We start from the raw sequence: 12924 nt of genomic DNA on the forward strand, positions 1-12924 counted from the left end.
TCATCGCAGCTCAGAACCGAAGCCTGAGCCCCAGAGGAAACAAATGATTTGTCCCAGACCACCAGCCAGTTAGCTAAGACTAGAGGTTCAAGTATTTGTTCCTGAAGTGCAGTCCAGGCCCTTTCCCACTGCGCTGTGCCCATCCTCCCGCCATCAAAACCTGTTCCTGGCCAAACATCAAAAAGCTCAAGATGTGAGTCTTGAGCTAGGGTCCATCTCCTCAAAGCCTTGCTATTTTAACAGATCAAAACACGACAATACTATTTAAGAAGTAAGAGTTATCTCTTTTAGCATTTATCATCATTTAACTTCAAAACAACAGTAAAGATAGGGTTTATTATTATTTCTATTTATAGATGAGGAAACGCAAGCCCAGAGAGGTTATATAATATGCTTCAGATCTCCCAGCTAGCCAGGAGGACCCAGGGGTCCAGCCACAGAATCTGCGGGTTAGCCACGCAGGAAGCTGGTCACACAGGAGTAGACTGAACTTTGCTTCACCTGCAGTGGGCCTGGGAGGCTGAGCGGGGGAGTAGAGGGTTGCCACAGACCTATACTATCCTGCCTCACCAAGTGGAAAAGATGAAGCTAGGATGGTGGAATTTCAGGCAGTGGCCAGTTGGTAAAGATTTCATTCTGGAGAGAGAGGGCTTTTGTAAGCCTCTGGAATTACAGGCCCTGGAGGCTGTCCCCACACTGATTCCTCCTCTGGCCACACTAGGTAGAGACTGAGCCCCAGTGTCCAGGGACAGTTCACAAAGGACTATGAGCTCACACACATACACGCAGGCCTAACTCAGCAAAGCCCAGCCACTCCTCTGACCAGATCACAGGCCTGGGGCTCCTTTGGGTCTGCAGCCTGAAGCCATGGGGGATGAAGGCATTTTCATAATCTATAGCCAATGGCCGCCCCCAACCGTACTCCCACCCCAGCTCCTAGTTTAAACCATTTATTGTCCTCTGAAATACCCTTCCTCCCAACCAAATCCCTCTCATTCTTCTAGACCCAGGTCCTGGACATGCCTCCTCCATGAAGCCAGCCATGACCACTCTTCCAAATAATATTCAGGTCTCCACTCCAATGGAGTAAGAGAGGCCTTCCTTAACCACCAACACAAAGTATCCCCTCCAAATTGTTCTCCATCTTAGCAGCATGGCATATATATATATTCTATCTGAAAATATTTTGTGTTTTTCTCTGCCCTCCTTTTTCTTGTCTATTTCTCCAATCAAAATGCAAGCTCCTTGAGGACAGGGATCCATCTCTCTTGTTCATTACTGTAACCCTAGTGCCTAAGGACCCACCTCATCCTGTAGCTAGCCAGGGACACTGAGGTCCATAAAGAGCAAGGGTTTCACCCAAGGTCACAGAGCAAGCAAGCAGCAGAGATCAGCTTAACACCCAGGTCCCTGCCCTGCAGCCGAGGGCACTTGGCCATCCTCATCCCCACCCCCGTTGACCCTCTGCTGGCCAAGCTTGTCCCTGCCTCCACACAACAGTGAGGGCCAGAGCCTACAAATCCTCCACAATGGAGGCACCTTTCCACTTCCCTGGGGGCCTGCAGTGCCCCGAGCTGGGCAGCCCTGCCTGCTTCCCGGCCTCGGTCCCTCCCTTCCTGGCATCAGCAGCTCTGATGAGCTCATGTCTGGAAGCCTGGGAGCTGCCCTGAAGGAAAAGGTGCCTCCCAGGCCAGGCCCATGGGACAGCAGCGCGGCAGGTGGAGGGACTCCTAGGCTCAGGGTGACATGTGTCAACCATGGAGATAGGGGGAAAAGGACACATAGAGACTGTTCCTCCTGTGCTTCTCCCATCTCTCCAGATGGTCCTCTGTCACTGGGCCCCCTCCCTTATCAAGGAGCTGCTCTGTCCTAAGGAGGGGGGGCTCTGCTGCCTTCTACTCACAGAACTACCCGGGGCAGAGCTCATCCCCTCCCCAGCCTCAGTCTCCCTGACTCTAGAATGGGGAGAGTAGATAAAATGCTGACTGAAGAAGCTGGGGATCAGCTAGGGAGTGGGCACCTGAATGCCACAGGGTTTTGTCCTTTTTTTCACCTTAGGGGAAGGGCAACAGCCAATAAGAGAGGGAAGGGGTTAAAGGTCTTATTTTTAACCATAAGTGCTGATTCCAACCACAGCTTAATTTAGGTGCTAGCTTGGGAGATGGGGGGAGCTAGCCCACAGCTTGCAAAGTGGGGGCCACCCTGAAAAAAGTGGGAGCTGGGGCAGCACGGCAGCAAAAACCTTGCCTTTCGGAAGTTCTCTGAATATCAAACTACAGTGATTCTAGTCCATTCCCCTTGTTGTACAGATGGGGAAATTGAGGACCAGAGAGGAGGAAGAGCCAAACCAAGATCTCACATAGAGACAGAAGGAGGGGACCCCACTCCAAAGGGTATTTTCAACTCCCTCAAGGAGCCCCATCCCACTGCCTGAGGTAATACCGAGGTTTGTTTGTGGCTCTGCCCCCCAGCACAGGATGGGGGGGGCAGGCATGGGGTTGGTGACAGGCTGGTGGGCACCAGCAAGACTTCCAGTCTCTTACCCCAGCATACCCTAGTCCCTCTGATCAGCATCTGCTCTCATCCTAGGCCTTGCATCATGACAGGGGCGGGGCACCCTCAGACTGCCCCCTTTACCCACCCAGTCCCTGCTGTCTCCAATGCAGTTGCCCCTCGGGGGTCCTCTGCCCACTCTGTCACTGGAAGCCAGCAAGGACAGGGCTTGCGTCCAGATCACACAGCAAGTTGGTTTATTCCAGTGTCACTTGTCACTCAGGATAGGGTGGGGAGTGGGGTGTCTGGTGCTTCCCTGCTCACTCTTGTTCCTTGTAGACAACCGAGACCAGGAACTCGGGGGTCCCTGTCCCAATCCAGAGTAAGCCCATAACTTGGGGGTGGCGGTAGGGAGAAAGGGAGACCCTTGCCCCAGAGTCCTCAGAGAGGTCTTGTCAGGGGTTGCTTAGAGCCCCTGATTCCGCAGTGTAGGGCTTCGGAAGGAGCCCCACCCTCCCCTCACTTCACCTCCATGGCTCTCACCTTGCAAACGGGGTAGCGGTCAGGGTGTTGTGCGACTCTGCTGTAGAGCCCTTAGGACAGTTCCTCCTCTGCCCCTAGGCGCTCAGGAAGGGCCTCGATCTGCCCAGGGGGCTCGGCCCGTGCTCCCCGCGGTCGGAAGGTGCCGCGTCCCGCATGCGTCGCCCGCCCCGCCAGAGCCCGGCGCCGCCGCCCCGCCCGCGGCAAGGGGGACGCGAGGCCAGCACACGCCGTTCTGCCACCCCACGGGCGCCCATGTTGGTCACCCCGGCGCGAGCCCGGCCCGCCTTTCCCGGAGCCGGCTAGCGGCCCGCAGAGCCCTCCGGCGGGTGCCCACCCGTCAGCCCGGGCTGCGCCGGCCCCCCGAGGCGCTCGCGGGTTGGGGCTCGAGCGCCGGGCCCCCCGCGCAGCCCCGGGAAGTAGCTTCCCCGCGTCGTGGCGTCCTCCCGCTCCGGGGCTGCTCGAGAGATTCCAGCTTTCCCCAGCACTTCCCCCCGCCCCCCCCCCCGCCACCGTACAGATGGGGAAACTGAGGTCCACCGTGTAGCAGCGACTCGGCCAAGGTCACCCTGTGCGCGGGGACCGGAGCCCAGATGTACCACCTCCACCTGGGCGGCGCGGGGAACAGCACAGGTGGGAAGGGGCGAGGCTCGCCGGGCGCCGGCACCCCTGCCCCGCCAGCGCCCCTCACTCACCTCCTGCCGCCGCGCGCGGTCCCCGAGCTCACCGGCGCCGCCGCCTCTGTGCACCTGGCCGCGTCGGTCAGTGCGCCCCGCCCCGAGACCCCCGCCGTCCCCGCTCCGCCCCGGGCGCCCCCTCCGCGTCGCCGCCGCCGCCGCCGCCACCACCTCCTAGCGGGCTGCTCGGGGACCCGGAGCCGGGAGCCGGGAGGGCTGGGCGGGCGAGAGGGCCAGCCGCGCTCCTGCCGCCCGCTCCCCGGGGCCCTAGCGCCGCCCCGCCCGCCGCCCCGCCCAGCTCCCCCCCCCACCCCCGTGGGGCGACTCCCTTCCCTGCGGGCTCGGCCCAGGGATCCCGGCGGTCCCCCTGTTCTCCCGCTTTCTTCCCTTGTGCCGCACTCTGCTACCTCGTTGTGCCTCTCTGTTTCCTCCTCCTTTTTTGTATCTCCAGGTCAGTCCCTAAAATCCTCTGCTTTCATTTCACCCAGTTCTTCCTGTCTCCCCATCTTTTTTCTCAATTCCCACCAACCACCCCTGTCTTAAATGTGTCTTTGTGATTCTGTCCCCAGAACTGATACCATCCCCACCTCCCCAGCCCCTTTCCTTTCTGACCCAGATGCAGTACCCCTCAGGCCCATCTTCCCTCCCCCTTCTCAGCCCTGGTGACTAGCATAACTGTCTACCTTGACAGGACTCAGACAGATGGGGACCGAGGAAGCTTGCCACCTCCCCGCTGGCCTGGGGCCATCCCCGGGCTTAACGGGTGGGTCAGGAGCAGCCAGGGCAGGGAGGCTGTGCGGCTCCTGGGTCTCAGTTCCCCATCTTTTCATTGAACTAAATGCCATTCAGATTGGGCTAGCAGAGCCCCATGGCAGTGGTCAGTGTGCCTCAGAGTCAAGTGCGGATGCTGGTACCGGTCGAGACGCCCACATTCTAGCACACCCTCCCAGTGGTGAGGAGCCAGTGGGCTTGGAAACAGTACTGATAACAAGCACCCTTCACACTCCCACCAGTTTTGAAAAAAAAAACTACACTTGGAAAAGCGTTGGCCTGGGTTTTCACCAAAGTTTCCCTGGGTTCCAAGTACCCCACCCCTTCAACCAGGGTGAAGGGTGGTTCCACTTTCATTTGTCTTTCATATCAAGGTTCTGTGTTTAGATTTCTGCTAGAGGAAGCTAGAAGTGTGCTGATGTGAGCCCACCCCAGCAGAGGACCTGTGAAACCCAGAGCTGCAGGTGGCCTGTGCTTGGGACATACCCTGTCCCCAGCGGGTGGGCTCAGCATGCAGGAGGTCAGGTGGGGGGGGGGCAAACCCTCCCTGGCTGCTCCCATCCCTCTGGTGGGCCTCAGGGTCTGCAGAGAATCCCTCTGGCCCTGTGCGGATCTTGCGCTGGGGCTGTCACAAGTGGAGGTGGGACACATGGAGGGGGTCCTGGGGATTGGCACCAGGTAAGCTACTGCCTGCCTGATGAGTACATGTGCTAGAAAAGTGGCTATAGCCCAGCCTGTGGGGAACCAGGAAACAAACTGTGTGGGTGAGAGAGAGAGAGGGAGGGAGGAGAGAAGCTAGAATTACTGTGTGGGTGGGTATGAAAGAGAAAGAGATGGGGAAGAGGAAGGAGGACAGAAAGTGGTTCCGTCTATACGTAGGTGTGTGACAGAGGGTGTGCAAGAGTGGATATGCCTGTAGGAGAGAATGTGTGCGTGCAGGAGAGATTTTAAAGTGTAGGTATGTGAGCAAAAGAAAATGGAGAAAAGAACATGCTTTTAACCTGTATGTAAGGAAGGGAATATGTGTGCTTGGATGTTTCCAGGTGGGACTGTAGCTCTGTGTGCAAATCTGATACATGTGTCCACATGTGAAAGGTAGGCACGCCCGAGTGAGGGGTGTGTGTGTGTGTGTGTGTGTGTGTGGAAGGGTGTACTGCTGTATGCCCCATGCATGGATATGTAGGTATCTGAGGGCATGCATATGTGTGCACGTGTGTGCGGATGTGTGATTATATCCATGTGCGTATTTGCGTAAGAACATGGTGTGGAGATACCATGTGCATATATCACCCCTTTGGGGGGGTGTGACCGTGCATGAGTGCATGTGTGAGGCACGTGTGAGCCTGTGTGTCTTGCTCCCACACCATTGCCCTCCTATGCTGGTCCCTGTGGAAGTGAGAGGGGGCGTGGATGGTATCCCGCCCAGCCTCCTGCTCTGTCTACCTTCTCCCACAGGCCTAAAGAGCAGGCATCTTGTCTTTGGTCCAGTGACCACTGTCAGCTCCTACAGTGGCCAGGGGTTCCTCTGCCTCAACGTTATAGACACGGCCAGGGGCAGGGTGCATCTGACAAGCCAGATTCACACCCTCATCCCCACCTTAGAGGCTCAGAGCGTGTTCATTAGAGTTGGAAAGGCCCCCGGTAGCAAATGGCCTGGGGAGGAGGGAAGGTAGCTCTCCCCAAGCCACAGATGCAGGAGGGGCTGGATCAGTAGTGGGTCCCAGGTCTCCCTAAGTGTACGGGAGGGGGTGAAATATGGCTTGGCAGAATCCTCCACCATCCTCCAGAGCTTGAACAACCTTTTTCCAGCCCTAGGTGGGTGGAAGAACACAGCCTGCTGCCTTGTTTCCATAGAGACAAGGCAGCACAGAAGGTGGTTGAAAGCATGAGCCCAGACCTCCTGGGGTTCAAACCTCGGCTCCTCCACCCACGGGCCTAAGACTGTGACAAGTCACTTAAACTCATTGTGCCTTAGTTTCCTCATCTGTGAAGCAGAGGTAAGGAAAGTATGAACTTCATAGGGTTGTTCAGAGGACGAAATGAAGTAACCCATACAAAACAGGACAGCGTGTGGCAGCTGTACTGGGGGGCAAAAGCCCTGGGTTCCAGCTCGAGCTTTGTACCAACGGGCTGTGTGACCTTGGACAAGCTGCTTGCCATCTCTGGGCTTCGGAGTCTCCACAAGATTATCGCCACAATAATCTCGACCGGCCCTGCTGGTTATGCGCAGCTGAGACCTTGTGGTGAGGACAGTGGCAGTAGCTCCGGGCTCTCTTGGTGAGTTGTGGACCAGCTATTGCTGGCGGAGTCCCAATCATGAGCCCTGCCCGACACTTTCCTGCCCATATATGTTCTCTCCTGATGGCAGGAAGCTTGAGCTGCCGGCCACTGCTCACCTCATCTCTCTGCCGAGGATGACACTTTGCCCTGCTCAGCTGGTACTCAGGCTTTAGAGAAATGGCACCAGTGCCCACCCACCCCAGATGGTGGGTGCCCAAGGCAGAAGATGCCATGACCCATCCTTAAAACTGCCGGGGGCACTCAAGAGAGGCGGTATAATTGCAGAAGGACGGGGGTAATTGTCTGAAGATGCTTATAATCCTTTGGCAGTACTAGGAGGAAGCTTTAAAAGGAAGCCCTAATCCACTAATAACCTGGCAGCTCCACAGGCCTCTTACCTCCAGATCTCCAGGCAGAGAGAAGGGACTCTGGCCGCTCCCTTTCCTGAGGGAGCAGAAAGACCAGAGTGGGCTCTGACCCAAGACCACCTGGATTTCAACTCTCCTGCAAGACCCAGCTTCCTTCCTGCCTCCACCTCCAAGAAGACTTCCCTGAGACATTCGTCCTAAGGTCACTCCTGCCCCCTCCATCCTTAGAAATGTTCAGGCCAGAACTGGAGGCCATTTGGCTGGACATTAAAGGAAGAAATGAGCCGGACTGTGAGGAAGAAAGACTGATCATAGTCTCAGCTCCCACACTGACAATGTGACTTTGGGCAAGGGACTTAGGTGTCTGAGCCTCTGCTGTGTCACCTATAAAATGGGGAGATTAATATCTGCCTTGGAAGTCCATATAGTGATATGGACGAGAATGGGATACCACAAAATGACCTAGCTCTGTGTAAGGACCAACAGGATTCATTAAAGGTGGCCCCTCTCCTGCCTTCACTCATGGTCTCTTCCACTTCAGGAGGTCACAGACGACACTGTCCCCTTGTAACTCCAGAATACAGTGGTGGCTAAGAACAAAGTCCTGTATTCAAAAAACCATGGTTGAATCATGGCATAGCAGCTTACGAGTCAGGAGTCTTAGACAAGTCACCTATGTTCTTTGAGCCTCAATCTTCGCATCCGTGTAATGGAGATAATCGTAGTATGTCCCTCATGGAGATTGCTATGAGGTTAAGTGAAACGATATAGGTAAAGCTCTTAGCACAGTGGGCTGGGCACATAAGGACTTACTTAAATAATAGCTTTCATACTGTTGAGTTGGTGATGATCATTTTAATTATTATTAATGTCCATCATGTGATCACTCTAAAATTTCCAAAACACTAACCCAATCTAAGAGCATTGCAACCTCACGATAGCTCTGTGAGGTAGAGAGGGCTCCTATTTTAATTTCATTTTCACGAATGAGGAAACTGAAATTCCCCAAGGGAAAGCAGTTTGCTGGGGTTTGGCCGGTTGGTATCAGGTCCAGAACCAGCACCATGGCTCCTGACCCTCAGCCAGGGTCTGTGAGAGGGAAGGGAGCAGGTCCTGGGGCTTGCAGGCTCTTGGGGACCTGAGTTTGGGCTAACTCTGGTATGAGGGCCCATCTCCAAGTTCAAGGCTGCTGGGCCCTCCTGGGTCCTCCTTCTTCTTGCCCTTGATGCATCGAAGGCATCTGCTGGAGATCCCGTCCAGCTCCCTGTGTGACCCAAGCGTGGGGGAGTGGGGCGGGGGGGGGGGGGGCGGGCAATGCTGGCCATGGAGGGGGATCAGAGCCTGGCGAGAATTATTTCAGAAAGGAGAGTGGGCGGGACGGCCGGTGGGATGTCAGCCAGGGCAGCAGCCTTGCCTGCAGAGAAACGAGGTGTTCCTCCAGTTTCCTGACGCATTAGCCCTCCCAGGCCTGTGTGGCCCACGTGCCCTGTGCTCCCAGCATCTGCTGGCTGCGGCTCCTGCCTCAGTAAGCATGGCTGGGCTCACGTCCTCCCCGTCTGGACCCACTTCAGCGCTTCCATGGGCCCAGGCAATGAAGGTGATCCAGTGTGGGTTTCCCTGTCCTGCCCTGCTCTGCTGTCTCCTGAGCCTGTGGGGAAATGATCTCTCTCCCTCCTTTCCTTCCTCCCCGTCTTCCTTCTTTACCCCCTCCCTCCCTGACTCCCTCCCTTCCATCCTTCCTTCCTTCCTCCCTCCCTGACTCCCTCCCTTCCATCCTTCCTTCCTTCCTTCCAGGCAGTGCACCCTGAACTCTTCCTTATACACTGTCCTTGGGTCCTCGCTGCAGCCCAGGTGACATAGATCCTGCCTCTGTCGTCTCTAATAGATGGGAAACGGGGGCCTGGGGGAGGAATGTGGCCCAGCTCAGCCACCAACAGGCCGAGAGACCTGGAGCAGTCTCTTGCTCACTCTGGGCCTCAGTTTTTCCACCTGCAAAATCAGGAGGTCAGATTGGATCCGAGGCTTTAGCCTATACCTCGAGAACTCCACGAGGGCAGCAAGCTCATCTGCTCTGCCAAGTGCTGTGTCCCCAGCACCCTCGAGCAGCCGGGGTACAGTATGTTCAGTGAGGCCGTCCTGCCCCATCATTGCCTGGAATCCAAGGCCATTTGTTGCCACGAATGACAAGAGGGAGAGATGGACCTCCGTTTAGCCGAGCATGCTCACAGGGCTTTCTCTCGCGGACTTGTCATGTGCCCCCTTTGGCAGAGAAAAGAGTGGGCATAGATGCTGCACAGCTGGGTCTGCATGAAACTCCCAGCCCCCCGCCTGTCTCCCCACAGCTGTTAATTGGGGCGTGGCCGTGGGACAGTGAGGCACTGTTACGTATCATGGGAAAGTATGGTTGGGAGACCTGTGGGGTGTCCGGTGGGCTCTGGCAGTCCAGGAGGAAAGGGGTGTGAGCTTACCTGGTTTCTGGGCAACCCTGGACCCAGGGCTGGGCCTGGAGCTGGAGCGGGCTGTCACCACCTGCTGAGCCTTCACCACGTCCCAGTCCTGGCTGGCCCTGTTAACATGCTGGGGCCCCCGTCGTGCTTCCCTGAAGCAGCTGGGTGGCTGGATGCCCAGGGCATTGGGCAGCTCTGGTGCTCCTTGGGTGGCTCTGCAAGCCGAGTTGTCCCCATTCCTGTCCTCCTCCAAGTTCACGAGCCCTGCCTCTCCCTGGAGGCCCTCCTCGCTGCTGCTCTCCTCAGCCTCCAAGGCCAGACACCTGTAGCTCCCATCAGGGATCCGGAAGGTGCAGGGGGTAGGCCTGTCTTCGCTGAGTCCACGGGGTGGAGGTGGGAGGTGGGGACCCAGCATGATGCTGCCTCTCCTTAGTGAGGCAGAGAAGCTGGGGCCAGGCCAGCTACCTGTGTGAACACCGGTCTTTGCTCCTCTTGGGGTCTCCTCTCTGGCTCTCTGCAGCTTTGTCTTCCTCAGCCAAGTCCCAGAGCTGGGGCAAGGTCCAACCGTGGGGCCCTCCTGGACTGGGTGGGGTGGTAGGCCCCCAAACCTTCCTCTCAACCTGTGTCTGGTCTGTGAGGCCCTCCTTCAAGATGATCTACCTGCCCAGGGAGAAAAGAAAGAGCAACATGAGACAGTCTGCTGGGTGTTCTGGGCTGAATGTCTGAGACCTGCCCACCTTGAGGGGGCCCTGAGAACTGGCTGGGGCTTGGGGTACAGGTCTCACACACCCATGGAAAAGTCCCAAACTTCAGTCATTCAACATCCCAAATTTTCACCATATCCTTATGCCACCTGACACCTTATTTGCTTAATATTTTTCCATAAATCAACTTTAAATAACTTACTTCTATTACTTCAGACTTATCTTAAGCAATAATTGCGGGAAAACCACAAGTATGTTGTGCTAAGTCGTTTCCCTCCTAATACACATTAAATAAGTATCTAGTTATTTAAAAATACTTAACCGCCTAGAAAGAATTCCCTCACACGCCTGCAAAGGTACATACACCATAGGCATCACAGGAACGATGGGGCGGAGGATGCAAGGCTGGGGCCAGGGACCCCCTGAGGGGGCTGTGCCCCAAGGGGGACGGAGGCGGCAGTGTGCTTTTGTGCCCAGGCTTTGAGCTAGACCCCGAGCCCTGCCACCTGTGGAGCTGGCAGCAAGTCACATGGCCTCTCTGAACCTCAGCTTTCCCATCTGTGAAATAGGAACTCTAATATTTCCAATGTAGTGTTGCGTGGAGAATTAAGTGAGAAAATGCGTGCCGAGGACTCAGTATGGTTTCTGAGATATAATTTAATACATGTTGGCTATTCTTTTATTACACAAAAATGTCTTGAGCTTCTGTTGATGGCAGACACCGTACAAGCTAGTGGGAATACAATGGGGATAAAGAAGATACGGTACTCTGGCTTCATGAAGCCTTAAAATCCGGTGGGGGGAGCTGTGAATGATAACAAGAACCATAATAATAACAGTATGATTATTTATAAATGTTAACAAAGTTGATGATTTCGGAGAGAGGGGATGAGGAGGCTTCTCATAGGGTATGCGGGATGCGGGGAGGGGATGCGTGGGAGAGGAACTTGGGCGGGAGAACTGGCTGGGCTGGGAGGCAGATGGAGAGTGGGTGTGGAGGAAGAGGGAGGAGTCTAGGCTGCAGGTTTGTCGCTCTGGTGACAGGGTGATTTTGTTAATAGAGATCAGGAGTACCTGGGAAGGAGCAGGTATCCAGAGGAGCAGGGAGATGAGTTTGATTTGGCTTCCAAGGGAGATGAGTGTGGTCAGCTCCACGTAGGGGCCTGGAAAGCAGGGGAGAGCTCCAGGCTGGAGACAAAGGCTTGAAAATCATTTGTGGAGGCACAGGGCGGAGGTAGACAAGATGCCCCAGGATGGACAGCTAGAGCTTAAAACAGGGCCAGTGGTTATGTACACTGGGAGGAAACCCTGGGATTTATAGATCTTGGTTAACAGATTCCACCACCGCTTAGCTATATAACTCTGGCAAGTATGCACTCTCTGAATCTCATCCTATTGGGAAATGGGGAGAGAAGAACCACCCCCCCAAGAAACACACACACACACACACACACACTGGCTGGCCATGAATAGTGGAGAATCCTGAGATGTGATGAAAGTCTGGGGACACTAGTGACCTCAGGGCTTACACTGACCTTGCCTGCTGTGGTCCTTGACCTGGAGGTCACTCCTCCGCCCTCCAGGTGGGGTCAGGCCCCCCCACCCCCCACCCCAGCAGGCTGGGCCAAGGCCTCGGCCTCTGGGGAGCTGTGCCAGGAGAGTGTGGTAGGCAAGGGGAAAGATAAGTGCATTACCAGGCCCTGGGGCAAATCAGCGCCAACCAGGGAAAGGCAAACAAGCGTCAGAATCAGAAAGATAACAGGCACCTGTTACGGCAGCCTCTGTGGCAGTGAAATGAGCACAAAGAAGCCAACCTTCTGCCCAGAGAAGAACTGAACACCTGTTCCACACTGGGTTATTCACTGAGGTTGTTGAAATAAATCATCACGACAACGCTTCGAGAGAGGTACTGCTGTTATCCCATTTCCGAAGTGAGGAAACTGAGGCTCAGACAGGCGAAGTGGCTTGTGCCTAAGTCACACAGCTAGTAAGCGGCAGGGCTCCATCTGAACCCAGCTCTGACACCTTGACCGTGGGGGTGGACACAGAGACGTGGAAGGGATAGCTCCGGCGCCTCTCTCCTCTCTGTGCCTTTTCTCACTCAGCTGCTGCCAGGTTTCCACACTAGAGGGTCACAGAATCTTCGAATCTCATGAAGAGCCAGTAGAATTCTGAAAAGACCTAACTGGCCATGGGACCTTGGGCAGGTGTCTTCTGTATCCCTGAGTCCGCTTGCCGCAAGGCACAATGGCTGGGGTTGAGCCGGATGATGCCGGAGGGTCCCTCCGACCCTGGCATCGCAGGATGCCGTGATTTTAAGCCCATGGAGCCCCGCTCCCCACCACCCGCCTCCACTACCACCCACACCGTCACAGAGCCAGATGGCAACAGGCGGGAGTGGGTGCGGGGGGCAGGGCTCCCTCTGACGCCCCACAGGGGCCTCGCCTTGCTCTCTCTCTGCTTCTGTTTTGCTGTATTTGACGGTGGCCACGGTTTCCAGGAAAGAAGAGAGAGGCGGAAGAGTTAACTTTCCGCCACCCACACAAATATTTTTGGCCGGCTTTGTCTTCACGTTGCCAAGCCAGGAGGGAGGGGTTGGCAGGAGCACTCCAATGCAAGTCTCCCTCCTGAGGAGGGAGGACTC

At 55.9% G+C, this 12924-nt stretch overlaps 1 protein-coding gene across 2 annotated transcripts in view; it reads right to left on the minus strand.

Moving 5' to 3' along the window:
- The window catches only part of SYNPO (synaptopodin), a 36601-nt gene extending 26595 nt beyond the window's left edge, over nt 1–10006 (minus strand). The window contains exon 1 of one of the 2 annotated variants that reach the window (XM_064596655.1): nt 9598–10006. In XM_064596655.1, coding sequence (XP_064452725.1) covers nt 9598–9991 — 394 coding nt within the window. In that variant the 5' untranslated portion in view covers nt 9992–10006. Of the gene's footprint in view, nt 1–3728; nt 3913–9597 lie in introns of those variants that run through there. The other variant, XM_045902666.3, reaches the window with a different exon arrangement.
- Nucleotides 10007–12924: the final 2918 nt, after the last annotated feature.

The sequence above is a fragment of the Mirounga angustirostris genome, unplaced genomic scaffold (assembly GCF_029215605.1).
Source record: "Mirounga angustirostris isolate CCGP_5_RB_7025 unplaced genomic scaffold, mMirAng1.0.hap1 SCAF_7, whole genome shotgun sequence".
NCBI classification, from domain to species: Eukaryota; Metazoa; Chordata; class Mammalia; order Carnivora; family Phocidae; genus Mirounga; species Mirounga angustirostris.